The 20,339-nt window shown below is 37.7% G+C and overlaps 1 protein-coding gene across 10 annotated transcripts in view; it reads right to left on the bottom strand.

The window, feature by feature from the left end:
- Positions 1-20,339, bottom strand: part of CDC42BPA (CDC42 binding protein kinase alpha) — a 182,675-nt gene that overhangs the window by 32,061 nt on the left and 130,275 nt on the right. For 7 of the 10 annotated variants that reach the window (XM_039717031.1, XM_039717033.1, XM_039717037.1 and 4 more), the window contains 7 exons: positions 14,841-14,946; positions 14,096-14,244; positions 12,886-12,977; positions 10,292-10,368; positions 9,107-9,154; positions 2,143-2,262; positions 1,383-1,463 (listed from right to left, as the gene is read on the bottom strand). In XM_039717031.1, coding sequence (XP_039572965.1) covers positions 1,383-1,463; positions 2,143-2,262; positions 9,107-9,154; positions 10,292-10,368; positions 12,886-12,977; positions 14,096-14,244; positions 14,841-14,946 — 673 coding nt within the window. Of the gene's footprint in view, positions 1-1,382; positions 1,464-2,142; positions 2,263-5,223; positions 5,263-9,106; positions 9,155-10,291; positions 10,369-12,885; positions 12,978-14,095; positions 14,245-14,840; positions 14,947-20,339 lie in introns of all 10 variants that reach the window. The other 3 variants (XM_039717040.1, XM_039717036.1, XM_039717034.1) reach the window with 3 other exon arrangements.

Below are 20,339 nucleotides of genomic sequence, written 5' to 3'. Positions count from 1 at the left end.
TGGCAGGATGACTCACAGATGGCCTTATATAAAATATATAAAATCCAGGAAGCTGCTTTGCTTTTCTATAAAAACTCCCAGGAAATAACTACTGGGGAGAAATGCCAGAGCATAGGGTTAATGCAAAGACTGTCCCAAAAAAACCTGATCATGTACATGATCTCAAACAGGACAATTTTGCAGGCTACTTTGGAGAGTAGATATGTTAAAATTTTACTCATTTTCCTGTTTTTCAGAGCATAAGATATCACAGCTAAGGGCTCAAACTTATCCATATTTAATGACAGCTTTACTGTTACAATGGCAGCATTCTGTCTACAGAATGTTCTGTTTTGAGACTTGCAGGGAAACAACACCCAGCTTTAAACACTGATGCAATCAAAAAGTAAGAAGGTTCTTTAGGGGACATAATAAATTATAAAGCAAGTCATTACTTATTGAGCAAAATGTTTGCAAAAATTAAATTATGTAGACAGTAAGGTCTGTTTCACATGATTCCAAGTGCACTTAAAGTATTTTTTTAATTGATCTACTAAGATGCTGCCAACAAAGCACTGTCTGCTCAAAATTTCCAGCTTTCTTTTACACAAATGAATCTTCTGCTACTTTGCAATTTATCAAAGCAGAGAAACAAATCTACTAGAAAGGCTTGTTTACTTCATTATTAGTTGCAGGGAAAACTGTTATTTTTAAATATACAGAAGATTCCAAAACCATTGAGTAATTTTCAAAACTTTCACAAGGAATTTTTTTCTTTAAAGCTTGTATTTATTCTTCATTTGCTTGAATAGACATAATCCACTGGGAGTTAGCATACACTGGCTTATTCAGCAACAGCAAAATGATTTCAACAACTGATGGAAAAATCAGTATTTATATAGGTAAAAGCCAAAAGACAGGAAAATTGAAAATCTCTTCCTGTAGTGCTCACTCCGCTTTAAAACAGGCAAATCTGTGGTTTCATTTTTAGGGATACTCTTTGCCTTTTCTCAAGAATAAACATCTAATTAGCACACAGACATGCTTATCTGAGACTTTCTTGTATGCAAAGAGCAGAGAGGCATTTTGGTCAGACACATGTCAGAAAACACTCTCCTCCGAGGTTGGCACTTTCCTTTCTTCACATTCTAGCCCATTTACCTCCTTCTGGTGTCCAAACTACCGTTTTTCCTACAATCAAATGCCCATGGAATTCCTAGTGCAGCTTGTCACACCCCATAACGTGAGAACCAAGGGTTTTAAATTTTATAGAGCAACCAGCTTGCACATAAACACCCCTTGCAGGCAGCTCTGGTAAGATCAGTGTGATAACCAGCTCTCCTGAAGCTGCAGCCCAGGAGATGCCCTTGCTACACAGAAAGTGTGAATGCTTGAGAGGGTACCTTTGGTGCAGAGAGCCCCGAGCCAATATACGCTGTCCTCATGGTGGGCGTGTGAATTGAACGGGGAGGATGATCTGTAACCTGCACAGAGCCCCCAAAGGATCAATCAGACATCAAGAACACACTGCCAAAGAAAGCCTGGATAAAGGAAGAAGAGCATGTTGTCCCACCCACCCCACTCCCCAGCATCCAAACTATGAAACCAAACTGATTAATGCAGGACTCAGAAAACAAATCTTGTTTCTCAGCAAGATTCACCTCCTAAATGTCAAAACCAACTTCACAATATCTGAAACATTTGATTGGATGTTTTCTAATATAAAATAACCACAACCCTAATATTTTATCAGAGAAAGGGGATAAATTATTACATCAATGTATTATTATAGTTGTAGAGTGTGGCTAACATTTCATAATAGCACAGCTTTAAAGTGTATTTTTACAAACTATATTATAACTATCTTTGTGCCAACATTTCTTAAATATTCATGACTGAGGATATGTTATGAAGAGAAACCATAACTAATAATTGATTCATAGTTCCCATCCCTATCCAGTTAACCATATGTGAAAGGAAATACAACATTCCCCAAAACACAGTTCACCACTAGTGCAGAAGGCTATTACAAAGTCCCAAACAGTCTTTCTGCAGAAGATTGAGCTCCACCTAAAACAAGACTTGCAGCACTCATTTTTATACAAGTGAAATGCTACTCCTAAAAAGAGAAAAAAAAGACAAATATTTCAACACTTGAAGTACCTCAATTGGTTCAATCTCACTGGCTGTAGAAGGAGACCTTGATCTTGAATGGAGGTGAGACTTGCTATCTTCATCCCGTGATGGAGTATTAGACAATGTAAAATTCTCAACTGAATCAATCTAGGAGAACAATTCAAGAGAGAAAAAAAAAACAACAACCAAAGAAATAAATCAAAGACATCATTAAAAAAGAATTCTCAACTCTTACCAAAATAAGATATGGGAGCAGTAGAATTCCTAAGAGAGAACTGAGAGGATAAAAATTCAGTTTTAAGCAACTTCCTAATTAAAAGCAACAAAATGGAATGGAAATTGTTGAATGTAAACACGCCAAGGCTTCTGCTGAGAGGTGAGCACATGCATAAGAGCTGCTAGTTCAGGGCCCTGATAACCACTTGAAGACACTTGTAACTCAGCATTTTTCAAAGGTGAATATTTTCTAAATGCTACTGGGTCTTGTCCACTGGTAGCAGGGATTTGTTGGAAGTTTCCACATGTCCCATGTAAATTCCTGCAAACATATTCAGGAGAAAACAAGGAGAAAAGGCAGAGCAGTGCATATCCTGATAACTATATTCAGAGAATTGAGGGGGTTTTGCACCCAATTTGAACTACAGAAACATCCTTACCAGGAACACAGATTCTTCTGGGGAATATCTTCCTAGTCCTTGATATACAGAATGAAACTAAGCCCAACACAGAGCTATACTGAAAAAGGCACATAGGTACAAAGAGGCATCCTGGGTAATAACTCATCTTTTGTTAGTAAAGCTGCAAAAATCAGAGAAGGCAGGGCTCTCCCTTGAAAACAAGACAACTCTGCAAAGTTTCCTATGTAAAATTATATTAGGAAAAAAAAAAAAAGAAAAAGCTAAAAATCCTTTTTTCCACTAATAAAAGCTGCAGGCTTCCAGAAGGCTCCATAGCATGCCTTGAGTTTCTGGAGCAATGCTCCAGAAATCATCAGTTCTCCATTGCCAAGGATTTGCCTAGCCTGCAGACAAACTAAAATATGCAGCCATGTTTACAGAAAGCATTTGAACATTCCAGTGTTTCTCATCTCATTTGCCACTGACAATGCCAAGAATTGCACAAACTTTACTGCTTTTTGGGAATCAATTATATTGCCAAGCCAATTTTATACATGCACATACAGTCCTACTCTTCAGGAGCTCAGTCACGGTAGCCAACAGGTGCAGTTGCTAGTTTTATTTTTTGTTATTTTTTTTAAATAGTAAGTTAAGTTTAATGGCTTCTAGTTTTACCATATCCTTCCAAGAATATCTGGTGGAGAATGCTCATCAGTTTAATCAACTTAGGCATATTAACATGCCTGCAAGCATTTCTGAAATGAAAATGGGAAATTCTCACACTGGGATACACCTGTTTACTACACATAGATTATGTGTTTCAAGCATTGAGGCAAAAAGTAGCAGTAAAGTGAACATTTTGTGCTCAGATTTATCAGAAGCAAATAATAATTGAAAGCTTTACCCAGTATTAGAAACACTGATGCCTTAAGTAGTAAATCCTCAAATGCAACATGTTTCAATTATTTTAAACTTCTTTTTAATCCAGTCTAAACCTGTGAAAACTTGGAGTCCACACAAAGACTGTTTAACCTTCAACAATTCTACCTCCTCCTTAGAAAAGTTACTAAAAAATAAGCCCAATGAGTAACTACAGGCAAATTTTTTCATAGCAAGAAACAAACACTCCTTTTTTCCTCCAAGTCAAACTCAAGAGATCTAATCTATCATTTCATAAATGTTTCCAGACACTCCAAGGGCTTTCCCTTTCAAAGCAGCATCTGCATACCAAAGAATTTTCATGGTGTCTATGAAAAAATGCAGTACAAGCCCAATATCAGTGATGGAACCTTTCTGGAATGTGCTACAAAGCCTTTGTGGTTGAAGACAACTGCTGAAACAGTAACAAATGCATTTTCACTTTATTTACAAACATAAAAAGACCACAAAACACACAGAACCTGATCCACCACTGCAGAAGGGAATTTAATCACCACCTTCAGTGCAGAAACAAGGGCTTTAAGCTGTATTGCTGCAGTGATCTTGGGGTCCTGGCTTTCACGAGAAGAACCAAGCACAAATGCAACCTGACTCAACTATGGTCAACAGTTTATGAAGACCATGTTAGCACCTTTCAAACTGGTTTTAAACTAATCCACTGGATTACCCAGAGCAGATTTCACTATTTCCTACGAACTGCAAGGGCTTTGCTGTCTTCCACAGGACTGTGCAGGTCTGAGCCAAAGCTGGCCAGTGTAGAAACACATCTGGAGGAGAGAGAACTTCTGAACTGGAGGCACCACCAACAAAAACAACCAGTTACTGCAAGCCTGAGAGAGTCAGCAGTGTGCTTTGAACTGCATGGGCAAGGACATCATTAGAGCTGTTGGGCACTACTGTTTATTTACTGAACACTCAACAGAGATGCTGTGTGTGCTTACTTATCCCTTCCATCACATCTGTATAAAGAAACAGAAGTGGCAGTATGAGATTGAAATGGACATAGCATAACTGGTAGGAATTCATCCTCTCTGAGTCTGCTTTGATAACACGTGTAAACCCGTGCTTAAAAACCCACCTTGATTTTTGAAACACCAAAGACCTTTCCAGCTTAACCAGCTACAACACAACCATTTGCTGTGATGTCCCCCCAAATGCCAAACTCTGACCTTCCATGGGCAATACTTAACACATGCCCTCTGCTAAAGGCAAGGAAACAAACAGGCTCTCATTTGATGTCTGCTCATCTTCCCAACCTGCATCTGCCTGATCAGCTTCCACATAGAACTTTCACATTAAAATCAGAAAGCACCCAAAGCATCTTCTCCACTTTCAGAGATATTCTGCTCATAGGATTGCCAAATGAAATAGTCCAAAAGCTTTGAGCCCACGGCTGTAAAACAACAAAAAAGCACAGCTACAGCAGCAGCAAACAGCAGCAGCAGCAGCACAAGACATGCAGTGAGGTAAATACACAATCCATACATTAAACATAGGCATGGACACAACAGGCAAAAAAGAAAGGGCCACATAGAGTAGGACAGCCTCTTACACGTCTGCCTTTGTTAGCTGGAATACAGGAAGGAGAGCGCTTTAACAAAGAAAGGAGGAGAATATGTTACAAAACCAAACAGTGACACATACATCACCTCAGAATTCCTCACTGTATCTCCAGAGGTAGTGTTTAGACACACACAAGCATGTTACAAGTATTTTAAAAACAAGCTATTCTGGGCCAACAAGAAGGAAGAAACATTTAAAAAGAAAAGGAACAGCTATTCCAAGTCCACAGTCTTACACTGGACAATAGCAGTGGAGCTGCAGACTACACTTCACCATTAATTTGCAGTTGGCATCTCTGTGTTTTGAATAAGATTAATAAAGTCATCTATTGGAGGCACAATATGTCCAATTTAAAGTATCATTATGAACCAGATTTACTCAACTTAATTACGAACGTGCAGGTAAAGTCAAGGCTCTCACCACACACCAATATGACTTATTCTGTTCAATAATAATAATTCAGAACACCATTTATTATTCTGTGGCTACTTGCAGAGCTCAGATTTGTTTAGTCGAGCCAAAGCCCATGGGGACTGCATGTGAGGACAGACTGCAGGAGGACTTAAGAAATCTATTTCTAATGTCTAATGTGTTAGCAACAGGGCAAAAAGCAGTATTTTTGAGCATAAAGGAAAAATAATTTTGTCAAGGGAAAATGGGATTCCATTTTATTGCTATGAAATAATCACAAATTCATCCTTAAATAAAACGAGTTGATTGCCTCTCGCAGCTAGTGGGATTCACAAAGATCCACCTGGCAAAGAACAAAACCCAACATTTCCATTGTCAGACACTTGTGCTGAGCACAGGAGACTTAACACCCAGACAGTGTTACTGAGACAGCCTGCAACACACAGGAGAAACAGCAGCAGGGCTCAGTCTCTTACAGTCACTGGGGTGACTTCCCTCCCCACCAAGGCTGGAATTCAGGGACTGCAAGCACACTCCTCCTCCCCTGTGTGCAGAGGACACACCAGGATGGTTTCTGAACGTGTGAGCTGTCACAGATACAAGGATTTAGGCACCAGTTCTGCCAACCTGACCCAGCATCTTTTCCAGGCAGGAGCCAACAGCGAGTGCTGCTCATCTCAGTAGTGAGCTACCACTTTCTCCTCAGCATCTGCAGGCTACAGAGGCAGCAGGACATCTATTTTTATTTCTCTCCAGCAGAAATTGCAAAACTACTGTTTTCCTCATTGGAAAAATTAGAATTAACTCCAGTCATTCAGAGAGTGCTATAAATAGTGATGTTATTTGGATGGCAGACACACAAAACATAGCCACCCTAGGAAACCCAGTGCAGTGTGCACATCTGTGTGCTGAACAGACTTCAGAGATCCTGCAAGGAATGCCTTGCAATTGCATCTGCACATTATTTTACACACTGTCCTTCCTTAGTGAGGCACAGAGTCTGAAGAAACAATCCAGGCCCACAGAAATACTTACTTGGGGTCCTTGATGAAAAGAGAGGCTTTCCTGAACCCCATAAAATATGGCAGCACTGCATGAGCCTGACCTGAGCACTTCTAATCCTTCCTTGGTCTTAACACAAAGACCCCAGTGAACCCTCAGACTTGTCAGGTTTGACTGAGAAGTTAATTCTTCTGGAGATGCTGCAAGAAATGCTGTCCTTCAAGGTAACCACTGCCAAAAAGAGTCACTGGGATGGGAACGGAGGTCACATCCAGTGGGCAGGGAGTCTTAATAGCCTTATTTTAATTTAAGTCCATCTAATATATTGATACTAAACCAACTCAATGAGCTAAATCATAAATAACCATTCGTTTAGATAATTCAGCCTATAAATTATGCTATGAATGAATCAAGTGATTGTCCAGTAAATCAAAGATGCAGAACTGACTTTCACAGCACAACTGAATGACATTACTTTCCATCTACTAACACAGATATCAGCTTTATCTCTCCTTCTAACAAAGACAGAATGTCTTGTATTTCTCTGCAAGGTGCTCTTCCCATCTTTGAGCAGCCAACTCTACTTTTGCTGCAGTTTGGTAGGATGAGAGAGAATTCTGCCTCTGTGTTAGAGACATGAGCCCCTGGCAGTCCAGCCCAGAGACTTTTTTTGCCCAATGCAACTGAGGAAAAAACCACTCCTGTTGGACTCACATTGAAGATGGAGCAGAGGAAGTTTGACTCCATGTGCAGGAAACTAACTACAGGCAAAGAATATAAATATTAATACCTGAACCTCTACCCATGACTAAAAGGTCTGCAAGGATCTGATCTGGGTGGACCAAACAAAAGAACTGCTATGAAAGGATGTATGTCAGCAGTTGAAAATTACTCACTTCTATAAAGAAAAAAACAAAATTGTCAAAATGCTTGTGGAAAAAAATGCTGCCTTCTCAAAAATAAAAAAACCAAAAACCAAAACCCAAGCAAACAATAAATATGGAATAAAGTACTGAAGTCCTTCAGAATTAATTAGAGATCAACCAGGAAAATATCCATGTCCTAAGCTTCTCCTTGCCAAACAGAACATTATCAGCAACTGCCACATATGTCCTTTATTCCTCTTTTAATGGGTTTTAGGGGAGTGTTTTGGATATTTTAAAAGATAAATTTCTGTTCAAGAACCTGCTGATACAAACAAAGTGTTCCTAATACTCAGGTAACACAGAACATGTTTTCTTTAATCCAGATAAAGAATATAAATATTATTTGGTTTTTGTGGATTTACATGACAGGAAACCGTACCTAATTTTTTTCTCTATTTTTTTTTTGTGTGTGTAAGAAAATTCCAACACTATCAGCAAGTCAGAAGCTTTCTGTATGCTATACAAAAAAACAGGGAAGTGCCTTCTACTATTGACACCACAGATGAGCCTTCACATTTTGTCTGAGGTATAAACCTGATTTACAGAGAAAAATCATCCAGAAGAAAAGCATTTTTTCAGAGTATGTAAAAGGAAATGAAAGCAGCAGAAAAGGACCATATACCTCATCCTCTTTGCTACACCCTTCACAGCACACATTTCCCAAACAACATTAATTTTACCTAATTTCAATGCCAATGGGATTACACTCTGTAACAAACAAATATGTATAAATATGTGTGAATGCATGTATGCAAAATATGTATAAACACATCTACGAGCACAGACAGACACACACACACACACAATTATTCCTACAGAGCTGTAATGGATGGGGCTCTATACACCTGGATGTCAAAAATTTTATTAATAATTACTTTTATGGGCCTACTACTTCAATTTGGAAGAAATATAATGCAGTCAATTCTTAGCTTTCAATTCAATTCCCTTGGAATGCAATTAACTAGTGGGAATATTTAAACAGTTTAAATATTTAAATATTTAAAAGTCCTGACAGAAAACCTGCATTTCAAATGGCAATTAAAAGTAGTAAGTTCACTTCAGTCATAATGAAAATGACTTCTCACAATGCAGGCTAAAAAACAGAAAATATTTTATTTGATCACACAGAAATTAACTCAAAAGGAAACTTTTTAAGAGAAATGATTAGAAAACTTATGGAAACAACTCATGATAAAGGAATAATATGAAGCAAAAGAATTAAATACATAAACGTGCTGATGATTTTGGAACTGTTTTTCACAGATCATATCAAAGATAAGGCCTAAAGGCAGCTTTTCTTCATCATAAAAACTGTTTGCAATTAAGAATTCTTCACCTGCACCTGAAGAAAAGCATTTATTTCAAAAGAAAACACCTATCCATATAAATAGGTGTAAGAGTGCTATTACAGAAATACTTTGTTCTCCACTGCTGGTGCAGATTTTTTAAGTTGACTGCATTAATGTTTGAATATTCCAAATCAATCAACTGATCTGTTATTGAGGGATTTACTGGGTTGAAAGTCAGACTTACGTCATCCATAAAATCAATCAATGAGGATGAAGAGGAGGAAAAGGAATCCTATTTTAATGAACACAGCAGTAAAAAAAAAGAGAGAGAGAGAGAAAGAAAAGGATGAAGAAAACTGTTCAATATAAATAAAAGTGCAAAAATAAAGAATTGTAAATAACCAGTGGCAGTAATAGTTACCTCAGTAAGTTTTCATTAATTGCCTTTCATAGACAATTAATTAATGCACTATCTGTAAAGAAACCAGTGTTTTTACAGCATTTACTCAATAAAGTATTATTGTTATACTCTCAACAGGATTCTTATACTGAAAGTAATTTACAAGATAAACTATTACAAAGGAAATTTCAAAAATATTTTAATTGTGAGGACTTCAAGAGAGAGAACAATTAATTAGTGAATACATAATGAAAAGAAAGAAAATTTTGGGCCATCAGTAACAGCAGGATTATGTTCTTTCATAGCTAAATGTGAAGATGCTGTATTTGCATTAGGAAAAACTGGGCAAACTTTAGATTAATGTCTAACTGTAAAGGTGGTGCTCTGTATCCTCTGAATTCAGTTTGACCAATATTTCACCTCAGCTGTTCTTTTAAAAGAAAGATGATGCTTTGCTTACTGTTGATTAGAAAAGAAGATAATAAATGTAGAGTATGGTTTCAATTTTTTCCTGCCAGGCTTTCTACCTACTCTGGTCTTTTGTCTAGAAGTGACAAAGGTATTAAACAGATTCATTTTTTAAATAAAAGGATCTGTGGAGAGAAAATGAATAGCAATTATCTGGATTTTACAGATCTGTGTAAAATGAACAGATGACGAAAACAACCTAATAAACAGTACTAATGACCTCATGGGACACAATCAAGGATGATTTAGTATTTTCTTGTTTTTACCAAACCACTGCCTGCATTACTTAGCATTTTCTGAATACAAAGAAAAGCCATTTGAACAACTAAGCTTTTCATGTTCACTGCAAAATCAGGCAAATTTTGGCATTCAAGGTTTGAGACAGAATTCACTGTGATTACAAGCATCCAAGAGAAGACAGCCAGCACTGTAAATGATAAATAATTATTCACACAAATATTACTGGTGCAATACAATTAAAATACAGGAGCAAATATGCACAGGACCTGCACACAAGAGCAACACCACAGACTAACCGAGTTAGAATAGCTGTGCACTTACTTCAAATTGATCCAGAGCAGAGGTAGGCGCATTCAAAAATGCCAAGAAAGAATTCTGTGAGTCTTGGTGCTTTACACCTAGAAAACAGCAGCAGGTTTATAAGCTACAGAAAATATGACCTTCTCCTGGAGGACCTTTGCCTTGCTGAATCAGAATTTTGAGTGTTTCCACCTGAAACACTTAGGTGTTTTGAAATAAGCTGCACATTTGGCTTCTTTTCCAGAGTTAATGATTTTTTTAACGGACAAGCACGTGTTTAATCAACCTTTCCCAAGCTAGGATGTGTGTGGTGTGAGCTCCATGTCTGTTATGCAGAGGGCACTGGTTTCTAAGGTGCCTGTGTCCATGGGCACCACACACTAATGCAGCAGGTGCCACCCCTGCCCCGGTGACACGTGGGATCTCCCACCGTGGCAGGACAGCTGGAGCCAACAAAACCACAGCATTTCCAAACCAGATGGGTTCCTTGAGCCATGCTCTGTGCCTGCCACCTCTCCCTGCTGTGTGCCCAGCAGCTGCACAATCCTGGGGGAAGCTTCAGACACCACACATGGAAGTGATGCTCGGCCAGCGAGCGGAGCAGGAACGCTGCATCCCCTGGGGCTGCAGGGGCTGCCACACCTCAGCTCTTACTTTAACTTGCTCCAGCTAGTGGTTTTTATTTCTTCTTCTTTTTTAATTCAAGTTGCTAGGTGTGTACATACTTCACAGATGTGTATGAACTCTATTCCTCTCAATGCTATAACTATTCTTCTCAATGCTATGACCAGAGCGTGGAGGACTGTGTGCATCTCAAAATCAATAATGCTGTCAAAAGTTACTTACTTCTTTTTTAAAATGTCAGTGTCTTGCTCTAAAGCTAGTCATATCACCCTATGTGTTCTAAATATAACCCACAGTGAATGAAGTTACAAAGAACACTTTCCTCTTTAAAATATAAATACACTGAAATCACAGTAAAATACTAAAAACAGTTTTCAAACTACTACCCACTTTATGCAATAGTCTCAGCAATCTTTTCCCCACCCGTCTGAATTTCTGAAATATACTTATAAACAGGAAAGGATTATGTATTAATCCAAATAATCCCTTCCTAGAAATCAATTTCCACACACTGCAAGTTACTCTACCACTGTACCCGGACTACATTCAAAACTTCTATACAGTTCGTAATTCAAATAGCAATATATTTCTTCTTTTAATAGAAAACCAAATCAAAGGCAGTAACAATTTAGATTAAGGTGATTTCTATCAGACTATTTGAATAATTGCAGTAGAATATTACTAATATAATTCTGTTAAGAAACATGACTAATGTTTCCTTGAACAGTACTTTTTTGCTTGCTTGTTTTCACCAAAGAGTAAATGTTTATTTCACCAGAACAATAAGGTTTTAAACACTGGAAAAAATATAGGGTAAAATATGAATTATAAATTCACAACATTATTTAACACAAAGGAAGATTTCAGAAGTCAAGTAACCATGCATCATATTTAAGGAAGTTCAAGACCATATAAATGAAACAAACATGACAAAGTATTTTTGTCTCCAGGGAGATGCTATCAAGAGCTTCTCTCCAAGCATTTGGAGGAAACTTAATCCTGGTATCAGTGCTAAGCATCAAGATGAGGGAGTATCAATTCCCTAAGTCTTATTTGCTAACTAGCACCATTTTTTAATGTTCTGTATAGTTTGAATTATTTACACCAGTCAATGAGCACTGGAAGGCCTGTACATAGGAGATTAATGTAAACTCTAATATGGTATTGACCAACCAGCCATTAAGTTGGAAAAGCTAAACAGGATTTGATGTCCCAGTGCAGAAATTGTTGCCAGGGTATTTAAATTCTGCAGTTCACAGAACTACAGAAAATTAGATAATTCCATCTGGCCTGAAAAATACTTCTTCCCATGTGCCTCATAAGACACAAATATTAGAGCTACTACAGAAACTGCAAAGAATCAGCCAAAGCATTATTCAACTCTCAATGAATTTTTTTTTCAATGCAGAATCACCAAAAAAGTCTCTTCTCCCAGCAACGATGCAAAATAGTATTGGACAGATGCAACAGTAACCCCAGAACATACTCTTAATACCACAGCAAAGCACTCATGGCCACACTGCTTACTATGTGGCTGCAAAGCCCATCAATGGAGTAACCCCAGAAACAAACAAATGCTACAAATTCCTCTGCAGCTGTTTACTCCCTGTGCAGACAGGCCCAAAACACTTAGAGATGAACAACACTATGATCAGTATTGATGTCTAAATACCTTCACCCATCATAGAAGGAGAAAAGGTTAGAAATATATCTATATTCTAACAGTTTTCTGGCAGTAAATCACTATACACAGGCCAAATAAAAACAATGCAGCTTCAACTCAAATTCTACCTTACTGGTTCAAAGGCACCAACAAAACTGAGGCCTATTACGAGTGTTGGAAGTGCAAATTCAACTACCGTGGGTACATCTTGACACACAAGTGTTGTGCCCACATGCTGGTATCATATTTTAGTTTCAAGGTGACACTTGATTGATAAGATGCACCCACCAATGTGACACACTATTTACTTGGATATCAGTTGCCATACCCTTTTCTGATCTAAGCTCTTCTGTCTCCTTTTTCAGCCTTTCGATGTCTGCCAAAAGCTCCAGGTTCTTCTTCTCAGACTCTTGCAATTTACTTCAAAAGAACACAAAAAATGTATGTAAGTATTGAGAACTCAAGATACAAGTCATTCTTGGTCCTGATGTCTTCAAATACCAGAATAAATCTACTGGGACCTGTTCAGTTTACAGAAAAAAGCGATATATCTATAAAATAGGTTCATGTTTTTCATGTTTCTAATTTCTAAGTAATTGCATGAGCTTGTATCCACGTGAATGAGAAAAACAGACTGTATGCATTTTATGTTTCAGAAAGTCCTGTTTTTCACTAAAATTTATTTGCTAATTAAGTACCTGCAATAGTAATAGATTCAGCTGAACTATTTTTCTCTCAGTTCTTTTACAGTTAGTTATTTCAGTGCTTTCTGACTCACAGCTGAGAGGTAATTCTACTCTGCAATTTCAGCACATTTCTCATTCTTGCCTGTCAAAGCAAACACTGGTTCTCCTGTTCTTATAGGATTTCTACTGCTGCCTCTCATCACACTACCTGGCCTGAAGAACATTCAGGGTAGGTGAAGCAGATGTTCCCATTTTAAAGGTAACACACTTGAATCTCAGCTCTGTCCTACTGCTTTCCTAAAGCTGCAAAACCCAGCAGTGCTCTGAGCTGAAGCTGGACACCTAGAAATGGAATGACTTCCTACCCCTGTTTCAGGCAGTACACAGCTCAGAATAAATTCTGTTGTGGGAGTGGTGAGGCAGAGTGAGAAAGAGAGAGGTCTGAGGAAGGAATAAAAGAATTCATAATAGCCCATTAACTATTACTATTTCTTACTGTGCAAATCAGTATGCAATAATTAATTTTAGTCAGCTAACTCAGTGCAGCTATCAGCAAAATGGAACAGAATATATTCTAAGACACAAACCCAAACTTTGAATTTGGATTTGTTATCACAACTAGGAGAGATCATATTATTAAAAGAGAACATGTTCCCTCTGAAAGTCTTCAAGATCTCAGCTTTCCCCAGGAAAGTGCTCAGCTGTCCAAACAATGAAGAGAGATGTTGGGTGTATGAAACTGGCATATCATTCATGATCTAATTTCCACAGACAAGGTAGATAAAATAATGATTTGATGACATTTCCTGGGAGGTACTGAAGTAAATTTGCATGAGAACAATAAAGTCTTACCACTCTGTAGAGATACAGGAAGCTTTGACTTTGTTCAGCTCATCTTGAATAGCCTGTTTGGCTCGGATTTCAGCATCCAGAGCAGACTGGAGCTCCAGCCTTGCAGACATATCCAGCTTTGCAAAGCGCCGCATCTTCCAGGGCATGTCCTAGGAAAGAGCCAGCAAATGAGATTAGAAAGAGTAAGAGGAAAGAAAGCTGAACATGAGGAATGTAACTACCTTCAACAACTACATTTCCCAGTCTATTATGTCCTTATTGTAAGAGTTCATTAATTACAAAATAATCTAAAATTAAGAGTAGCGTTAGCAGTAGTATTCCTGAACTCAAGTAACAAATTTTATGTTTTATGCTGATCTCAAAAGCAAAGAGACTTTTTGAAATCTGGTTTTGATGTGCCTCAATTCAGATGACAGCTACGAAGGACATCCAAGTGTTCACTTGTTTCACAAGTGAAAGACTTGAAGGTTTTCATGAACAAAAACATGATTTCCTTCAACAAAATCATATCTGATTATAAAGTAGCTACTTCAGCTGTAACATAGATAAAAACACATTATAAGGATCTTGGTGTTTAATTAATTGATAAACAATAAATTTGGTATTCAGTAATTCGGAAGCTCTAGGAAAGTTTAACTTTCAATTAACATAGCCTCTACAGACAGATTATTGCTGCAGTTAAAACTGTCAAATCAGTGTTTTTTTCAAATAAAAAACCTTCTGACATATGGAAGTAAAATCTTACTGTAGCTCTTGCACCCAAACTGGAGTTCCTCAGGGCTTCCAGCTCTTCTGTCATTTTAGAGGCCAAGGCTTGAAGATAACCTCGAGCATCTTTTTCATCACTTACCCTAAACAATAACATGAGAAAAAATAAGGTGCTTTAACCAAAGAATCTAAGGAAAAAAACAGAAGTCCTTTCAACAAACCAACAACCAGAAACAGATAAATGCAGAATACAAAAAGAGTCATAAAACACAAGAACAAAAACAACAACAACAAAAGCCCAAACAGAAAATCAGACAGAACCAATTTTTTTCTGCTTTGTGGAGTTCCATTAAACAATATGCATCACTAAGACAAAGAGTGAAAATTGAAGTACTACCTATCAGCTACCTGAAATTGAGACTGTGAGAATGAAATATTTCAATCTATTTTTAGGGAATAAATTAAGACAAAATTCACAACCAATAATTAACAATTCAATTGTCCAGGTAATATTGGAACTCGTGGTTAACTTTACTGTACCAACTGACTATGAGAACTAGTAGTTGAACAGTGATGTTACTTCAAGAAATGCTAATTAAACAGGGAGAGTCTACTTTTAATATTATTAAACAGCACAAGCCAGAAGAGGCTCTCTCATCCACCGAGCTTGTTTTCTATCCAGACATGTTTTCTGAGTGTAAAGACAACAAGGAGGAGACATGCCTGTTTTCCAGTTTCTTTGATCATCAGTTACAAAGAAAGAACAACAACTTTCTGTGATTAATCACAACAGAAGGCTCTTTCTTCACTTTGCCTCAGGTGTTAACATAGAAAGGGAAGTTGCTAAAAAAATTAACTCACTGAAACTAAGTAACTTATGAAAAACCTAAAACAAACAGGGGGAAAAAAAACCAAAACAACACCATCCCTCCCACCTCATTTCCTTACATGCCTGGCTCTAAACATGTTCATTTTGCCCACAGAAGAGCAATCCCAGTTCTGTAACACCACGCCTTATGCAAGTTCCTGAGCTGCCTCAGAGACCAGCAGGGCAATGCCACAGCTTGATCACAGCTCAGTCTTACCAACACCAAACACTGAAACGTTTAGGACCTGCTCAAAGAACTGAACCTCAAATAGCTTTAAATAAAATATAGGGAATTAGGAAGCTATTTTTTCTGTTTAATGAGAATTAACTTATCCTTGCCTCCTGATCTTTAAAAGTAACTCTAACCCTAAGTTTGTTGGACTGGAGATGAGAGTTCTCCAGATGGTTGGTTGTGTCTTCCTTCCAGCAGGAAGTGATTCCCGCTTTGTGCCTAAAAGCCAAGGTAAGTTTTTCTGGTTGAAACTACAGGGTTCATACAGACACAGAACATGGAAATGCTGCTGCTTGCAAGTTTACCATTAATTATAAAAGTTTCAACACAGATTTACAGATAGTTGCCAGGAGGCAGGGAAGACAGGGAGCACATACTCTGAACTGTCATGGGCAAGGAAGGAACTGAAGAGCTTTCCCACAGTGGCCTTAGGACAGGATGACACTGTGAAAGCCACGGGCTAAATATCTGCAGGTTGTGGTGACTTTTGGGTGTGCAGTTTAAGGTTTATTTAAGGAAGACAGACTACTGTAACACAGAGGAGCCAAAAGCAAAATTAGCAACCATTTTCCACAAATCTCACATCCGACATGAAAACGTAAGCATTTACTGGGCCTTCTTTTCTTTGTCTCCTGCTTATAATTTAGAGGTGGGGAGGAATCTAGGGAAACCCTAAATATCCTGAATATTAAAAGTCAGTGAGAGTTTTTATATTAATGAGTCACTGTTTTCCCCAAGGTACAGCAGAACTCAATGGAAGTTGCATACCAACTTCTTTTCCCGTAACATTCTGGATGACACAGTTTGACAACCTGATAAAGATAATCTGAGCCTACACAAACCACTTAAGGCTGTAACAGTGGGCAAAAGATGTGAGAAGTACCTAAAGATGCTTTTTGGAGGTAGTGAGTGCATAATTAAATACACTGTAAAAAGAAAAAAGTTTAAGCAGAAATAAAAAGAATGTGAGGCTCTCAAGGTAAGAGTAATCTTTCCTGATGTATGAGGAGGGAAAGAGATTGAGGATCAGCATCTAATTTTCTCCATTTTTAATGACACATAAAGTCTTTGCAGAAAAAAAGAGTCCAATTTCTATGTCCAATTGTATGATGTCACACAGATCCCTCCTGGTGGAAAGTGAGGAAACACTTCAGTTATTTGGTTTATGGTGCACAGAACCCCCAGACTCCAAATGCTGAAAAGCTGCACATGGAAAAAACCTCAAATAGATGTTCCATAGACAAGCAGAAATCTAGAAAATGAAAATATAAAGTAAATATTTATTATTTATTATTATTTATTAAATATCTGTACTTAGTTCAAGGAAACTCCTCAAGCTCTGGAAGACAGCAAATTAAAGCAGTACAATTGGGAACTGAGATGGTTTTGTTGTCCACTAGATGGCAAAATTCTCTCAATAATGGCATACGTTACTAAACATTATGTGGACCCAAGAGCTCTTGGAGCTTTTTTATTTGTTACTCTTTTTCTGGGGTTGTTCCATTTGATTGGCTTTAAAAACTAAAATTAAAGTAAAAAAGTGCAAGAATGGCAAATTAACTCTCACTGATGTTGCTCTCCTTGTCCTCATTTTGACAGAGAGCCCTGACAAGGAGACCAAAGGAAGAAGAGTTCTTCAGGTTCCACCCAGCCACTTCTTTCTTTACTGAAAATTTGGATTAACTGCTCTGTTTTCAATATAATTGCCCTTGCAAATTTAGTTACTTAATGCAAAGAACCCAAAAGAGCAATATGGTACAAATACCTTTAAAATGAAATTTAACTTTTTGGCTGGAGTCAGCATCATGACAACCTTCAAATAATCCCTGGCTGCTACCTGTATGGTGTTTGTCAGGATGCTCAGAAGTCAGACTGGGTCTCCAGCTGGGATACTTTACAATAAAAAGTGGACCCAGAGGACTAAAGACTTTTGCTCAACAGAAGTGGTCTTAAAGTCCTGGTGTCTTACACCAAGGTCTGTTTAACCTGATTTAAAAACCCCAAGGAAATCCGACAGTCATGACTTCTCTAGTCTCTCAATGCTTTAAATTTCTGTTGTACCAGGATACTTAAGGTCTCTAACTTAATTTTTAATTTTTCCCCTGGTGTCTCCAATAAAATCTGTTTTTTAAAAATACTTCTCTAGAACTTTTTAACACTTCCCTCCGCTCCCAAGCCCTGAAATTTCACCCTGCCTTAAAGAATTTCTATTTTAGAGATAATTAGCGTCTGATTATTCTTACCTCAAACATAGCACATCTGAGAATTTTACATGCTTTGAGTTTCTTAACAGTTGAAGATACACAGCATTTTTTCTGTATTTTGTTCACAAATTTGTGTGAGGTTTTTTTTTCTTTTTCTTTTTTTTTTTTTCTGAGGACAGACAGATTTTAAAACAACCAAAAAACCCCCAACCCAAATCTCGGGGCCTTTTTAGGTTTGATTTAGTTTAGCAGTGTTGGGAGGGGGTAGTTGGAACTTTTTTTTCCTTTTGGTGGTGGTTTTGTGTTGGGATTTTTTTCAATGAGATCAATTAAGATAAAACCAACAATAGCACAAAAAAATCTGGCTGATAAGGAAAATATTAACTAAATATTGTGGTAAAAAACTGTGACAGCTTCTGGGCAGCTGAATCTAAGCCTAACATCCACTCTATAGGTAAAACTGGTAGGATTCAGCTCATCCACATAAACTTAATCCGTAACACAGAATTATCCATCTGATATGAGTTGTGTAGGTTTCTTTTTCAAGCTGTGGTGAGAAACCCAGACTTCTAGAGTACTAGTCATGGGATTTATTGAGTTGCCTACCTTAGCACTTCTACAGCTAGCTTAGACTAATCCCTCCCAAGTCAAGATTCTTGCCAAGTACGCTGGGAATCACTACCCAGATTTCCAGCGACCTCCTTTCTGCGCAGCACAGAAATACAGCACCAGGGCTATGTAAAATATTCCCTTTTCAAGTGACTGCATTAACCTCCAGTGCAATTAATCTCTTTCCCATCTCCCACAGGAAAATTTATAGCCCACTATAAAAGCCTCCATATTTCTTACTCTTGTCAAGGAATGATGAGTGATTTGGCTAATATAAACTCGTCAATATAATAGCTCCATTAAGGCTGAATGATCCGTGAGGGTCTGTTGAGTCCACAATAGAACTTGCAGTGAAAGTCTGATTCAAGTGTTTATATTAAAGTATCGCCTTGTTTATGGTATCTTGAGATAGCAACAGGTTTAAAAGGATTTCATACATTATTCCTAAAGATGCAATAAAGCAGTCTAAGAAAGGAGGGAAAAGCAAAAGGGAATGTGATAAGCCATTACAATTACTCACAAGTTATAAAATCTGAGAGAAATAGCAATTTAGAAATCATGAAGAAAGTGACAAATCTAACCATCCAAAGTGTGAATTCAAAGCCATTTCTTGAGAGGTGTGCTTTAGATGACAAAGCACTTGAAATGATTTAGGGACTTCTTGGGCTTGTGTTACCCCAAACAGGGCTAGAACAAGTCCCTTGAACTACTACAGGCTGCTGAGCAAACTGTTTACAAACCCAGCAACCAATTCCTTCTACCACCGCCCAGCCTTTCTGGATCATGGTACACAAAGAACGTGGCAGTTTTTAGGAGGTAGAAATAATGCACCCAAAATACATATTTTCATGCAATATTGTGTGAGAAATCTGTAAAGTTTTGAAGAGGGAGCCCACAAATTCTCCCCTACTTTGCTAGCTCTGAGGGATTCCATGGTCACCCTGAAGATGTGGACAGGTACAGACTTGTACTCCATGTTCTTCTGAGGAAAACACAGGTTTGTGACTGATTAAATAAGACTAGTTTTCTCCAAAATTAGGTGGGGGGGTTTTATATTTTAAAATATTTATCATTATAATAGATGCTTAAATACTTCATGTTCCCCAGAGAAGGGCTTAGTTTCAGTGCTGAATTCTAAGAACAACAGATGGACATGACCAGATTATCTGAGTAACACATGGAAAAATCTAAACATAACAAGGAAAAAATGTGACCTAAGATAAGGCCTCCCATAGCTGAAAAAAATTTAACATAAGCAGAGAAAAGTATGGAGGGAAAATTGAGATGTGTTTAGTGATGAAAAACTGGAACCAAGCCAGACTTTTAAAATTCCCTTAATGCTTGCCCTCAGTACTTCTATTTTTTCCTTTTCACATAACTCTTTACTTTTTAGTTCTGTACTATTTAGAAGACACTACGTTATCATAAGGAATCAGTAAAATGATGCTTGTCATTCAGAAAGTTAAGTCTTGTATGTTCCTGATCTTTTTTCACTATCTTCAGAGATAATAAAAAACTGAAGCCCAAACCCTTTTACCCTTTACAATGACATCCTTAACATGAAAAATGCTTTATCATTTGCCTGAACCACACCAGCAATACATCTTAAAATATTAAACACTC

This window comes from Passer montanus, unplaced genomic scaffold (assembly GCF_014805655.1).
Source record: "Passer montanus isolate IOZ18808 unplaced genomic scaffold, ASM1480565v1 scaffold37, whole genome shotgun sequence".
Lineage (NCBI taxonomy): Eukaryota > Metazoa > Chordata > Aves > Passeriformes > Passeridae > Passer > Passer montanus.
This window is presented reverse-complemented; position numbering and strand designations above follow the sequence as displayed.